Source organism: Agrilus planipennis, unplaced genomic scaffold, assembly GCF_000699045.2.
Source record: "Agrilus planipennis isolate EAB-ADULT unplaced genomic scaffold, Apla_2.0 scaffold92, whole genome shotgun sequence".
Classification (NCBI taxonomy): domain Eukaryota; kingdom Metazoa; phylum Arthropoda; class Insecta; order Coleoptera; family Buprestidae; genus Agrilus; species Agrilus planipennis.
The window spans coordinates 1066735-1068121 of record NW_020438900.1 but is presented as its reverse complement, the minus strand read 5'-3'; the positions used below and the strand labels follow the sequence as shown (position 1 = coordinate 1068121).

The window sequence follows — 1387 nt, the reverse complement described above, 5'->3', positions numbered from 1 at the left end:
TTAGCATTGTCCTGCAGGATGCCGGGAACATAAACAAGTCAGCGTGAATCCACAATGAAGCACGACTTCCCCAGGTCAAAACCTGGGATGTTATAAATGTGTTATTTTTTCGGGACAGCCATTTGAAATTTCCGGTAACAAATACATCCATGTATGTATCGTATGTATTTATGATGTTGTTTCTGGAACAATGGCGCTTGTGGGAATGCTACTAGTAGGGAGCAGGAAATGTGCTGTAGCTACAATTTATTGGAAACTAATGCTGTTGAACTACGATATTCCTTGGTGGTATTAATTTCGAAAGGACAAATAGTATTTCTGCAAGTTAGTAACTGGCAAGAATTAACACATTTTTCGTTAGTTTTTATTTTTCATTTTTTTTAGTTTTGAATTTAGTGGTAAGTACTTTCATACGATGGTCTTCCAATCAAACGATTCAATTGACTAATTTTGGCTTTGATTTTCGTACATATGGAGCATGGATGGAAAACACAATTAAGTTTAGTTGAATAAAGTGTACTGTACATACAGGGCGATTCATGAAAGTTTCAACACCGTTTAGAAATCAATCAATCCAAACAAGTAAAAGTTGATTGATTGATTGCCACCTTTAATGATGTGCATTTTTGTAGTTTAAATCAAAAATTTGTACTATTTTACGTTTATTTCTTTTAACCATTGATATTTCGTGTTATTTATTAAACACCGTGTATAAAGTTTGATATGAAGTGCTTTATAGGCGGAAAAATTGTCTTTCTAATGGTAAATTAATTTAAATTTTAATTTCTGTTTATTTCAGTGAAAAACTTAATTAGAGAGTAAAGTGGAACTTATGTGAATTAAGCTGTTAATTTCAATAATTATAACTTAATAAAAATGCCCAGTTCTAAAAAATAATTATTGCTCTTTACATGAAAATCACTGTTAAATTATATGCACTTGAAAGGCTGTTTTACGCATGCTCTTCGCGTCTTGCTGCATCCTGGACGCCGGCGTCGGTGCCGTCCTGACGGTGGCGACGACGTCGTGTCCGCTATTCGCGTCACGACGCATTTTACGGCTTTTTGAGAATGAATGTAAACGTTCGAGACGCTTTTTAAATATCGCGGCTGCCCACTGTCCTTTACTCTTTAGTCTAAATTTTTCGAAAACAGAAAAATCAAATCTAAATCATGTCAGCCACTGCGAAATTTTTGAAATTACTTTTTGTTGTACAATCGGTCGCTGGTTATGAGAAAGAAACTTTCGGGTTTCCAAAGAGAGAGAGGGGTAAGTGATTTACTGTTTTATTTTTATAAAATATAGTAATTAGAGTAAGTATGTAAAGTTGATTTTTTGATTATACTATTTATAATATTTTTTACTTTTAGGACACCTTCTCAGGCAT

The 1387-nt window shown here is 33.7% G+C and overlaps 1 protein-coding gene across 1 annotated transcript in view; it reads left to right on the top strand.

Annotated features, from left to right (window-relative positions):
- The first annotated feature begins 1092 nt into the window (after window positions 1-1092).
- Window positions 1093-1387, top strand: part of LOC108734950 (suppressor of lurcher protein 1-like) — a 14036-nt gene continuing 13741 nt past the window's right edge. The window contains exon 1 of the mRNA XM_025973267.1: window positions 1093-1269. Within this exon, the coding sequence (XP_025829052.1) occupies window positions 1173-1269 (97 nt within the window). The 5' untranslated portion in view covers window positions 1093-1172. The remainder of the gene's footprint in view (window positions 1270-1387) is intronic.